General features: G+C 38.8%; 1 protein-coding gene across 1 annotated transcript in view; it reads right to left on the reverse strand.

The window, feature by feature from the left end:
- LOC116691185 (B-cell receptor CD22) overlaps positions 1 to 1,457 on the reverse strand; it is a 10,271-nt gene that overhangs the window by 6,996 nt on the left and 1,818 nt on the right. The window contains exons 2-4 of the mRNA XM_032518575.1: positions 1,232 to 1,304; positions 540 to 896; positions 72 to 383 (exon numbers count right to left, since the gene is read on the reverse strand). Of these exons, the coding sequence (XP_032374466.1) occupies positions 72 to 383; positions 540 to 896; positions 1,232 to 1,277 (715 nt within the window). The 5' untranslated portion in view covers positions 1,278 to 1,304. The remainder of the gene's footprint in view (positions 1 to 71; positions 384 to 539; positions 897 to 1,231; positions 1,305 to 1,457) is intronic.

The following is a 1,457-nucleotide window of genomic DNA, read 5'->3' on the forward strand; positions in this document are numbered from 1 at the left end:
TAAACAGACAAGATCAATTCAATCATAATGTTCATGATGAATGAATAACAGCAGATGACAAATGAACTTACATGAAATATCAGCTGTTAAACTCGTGCTAACAGATGACGCAGGGCCGCCATCTTGTTTGTTGTAGACTGCAGTACAGGAGATTTCCTTCCTGTGATGGAGGTGAGAAGCAGTGAAGGTAACGTTAGAGATCTTGACTTTAGTTTTGTCTTGATTGTCCTGCAGTGTCTCCTGACTGCCGCCCAGGTCGGGGGTCCATGTCAGAGTTGGAGGATGAGACAGACAGGGAGCTGGAGCCGAGCACGACAAACTCACTGAGTCCCCCTCCTTCACCTTCAGTGTGGACGGAGTCAGAGTCGGACTGGGAGGATCAGCTGGTGGGAAGGTACATACCAACCAGTCACTAAATAAACACTCATTTCTCTCAATTTTCTTAAAATATTATTTAACACATGCAATGAATAAGAAACAATGTCAAAGCTCTAATAGGGAAATTACCAACGTGTACATTTATGGCCTTTGAAACCTACCGTTGACTGAAATGCACAGTTTTTGTTTATTAAAACTATATATCAGTTTATTGTTGCATTCCACTCTGAAGATGAAATATGATTTGTTGTAATCAGTTGTAATGTTGTTCAGGGTCGTAGTGCAGTCTTTTTTTGTTAAGTTTCCTATCAGTTCTCCATTTTTTGGGTTTGGATTTGAAAAAGTGCTGGCAAACACAACCGTTTTTGGATCCTTTATCCACACTGCTTTGCATGTGTTATCCAAGTTTGATTTGTGTTCGGCCGTTATGTTAAAGGAGCAGGGGATGGTCACACAGGATCCACTCAGAACCTCCATCTTCTGCGGAATAGATGCCCTAAACTCTCCACACAGAGCACCTGAAACACAAGATACAAATCTTTAAATAAGAACAAGGGAATACTGCTTAACAATAATAGAATTTGATTGTTTGGTATTCTAACTAAAATGTACTATACCTTATTCTTAGAATAATCCAAAATGACAACTTTGTTACATTACAATTACAAATTTGTCAAAAAAAGATTAAGAAAGTCAGCAGAACATGTTTGTAGATCACTGCATCCTTTATTTGCTCCAGCGTGTATTACAGATACGTTTGGACTGTGGTGTGAATGCTTGACTAACATTGTGTTCTGTTACAGTTTTTAATGATTTTTAGTCATTGATCCAAATTGAATGGACTTTAACTCACCTTGCAGCAGAGAGCCAATGAGAAGAAGAGTCAGAGCTGCAGCCATCTCTGGGTTTCAGGAGAGGCAGAAACTCTGGAGATTAAAAATGAAACAATTCACGTGTTTACATTTCATCTGTAATTAATTCTGATGTTTAGACTCGTGTTTATTTGGAGGCAGCAACATTTGGAGAGGTTGCAAATAGGGCTGCACGATTATGGCCAAAATGATAATCATGATTATTTT

The sequence above is a fragment of the Etheostoma spectabile genome, chromosome 6 (assembly GCF_008692095.1).
Source record: "Etheostoma spectabile isolate EspeVRDwgs_2016 chromosome 6, UIUC_Espe_1.0, whole genome shotgun sequence".
NCBI lineage: Eukaryota > Metazoa > Chordata > Actinopteri > Perciformes > Percidae > Etheostoma > Etheostoma spectabile.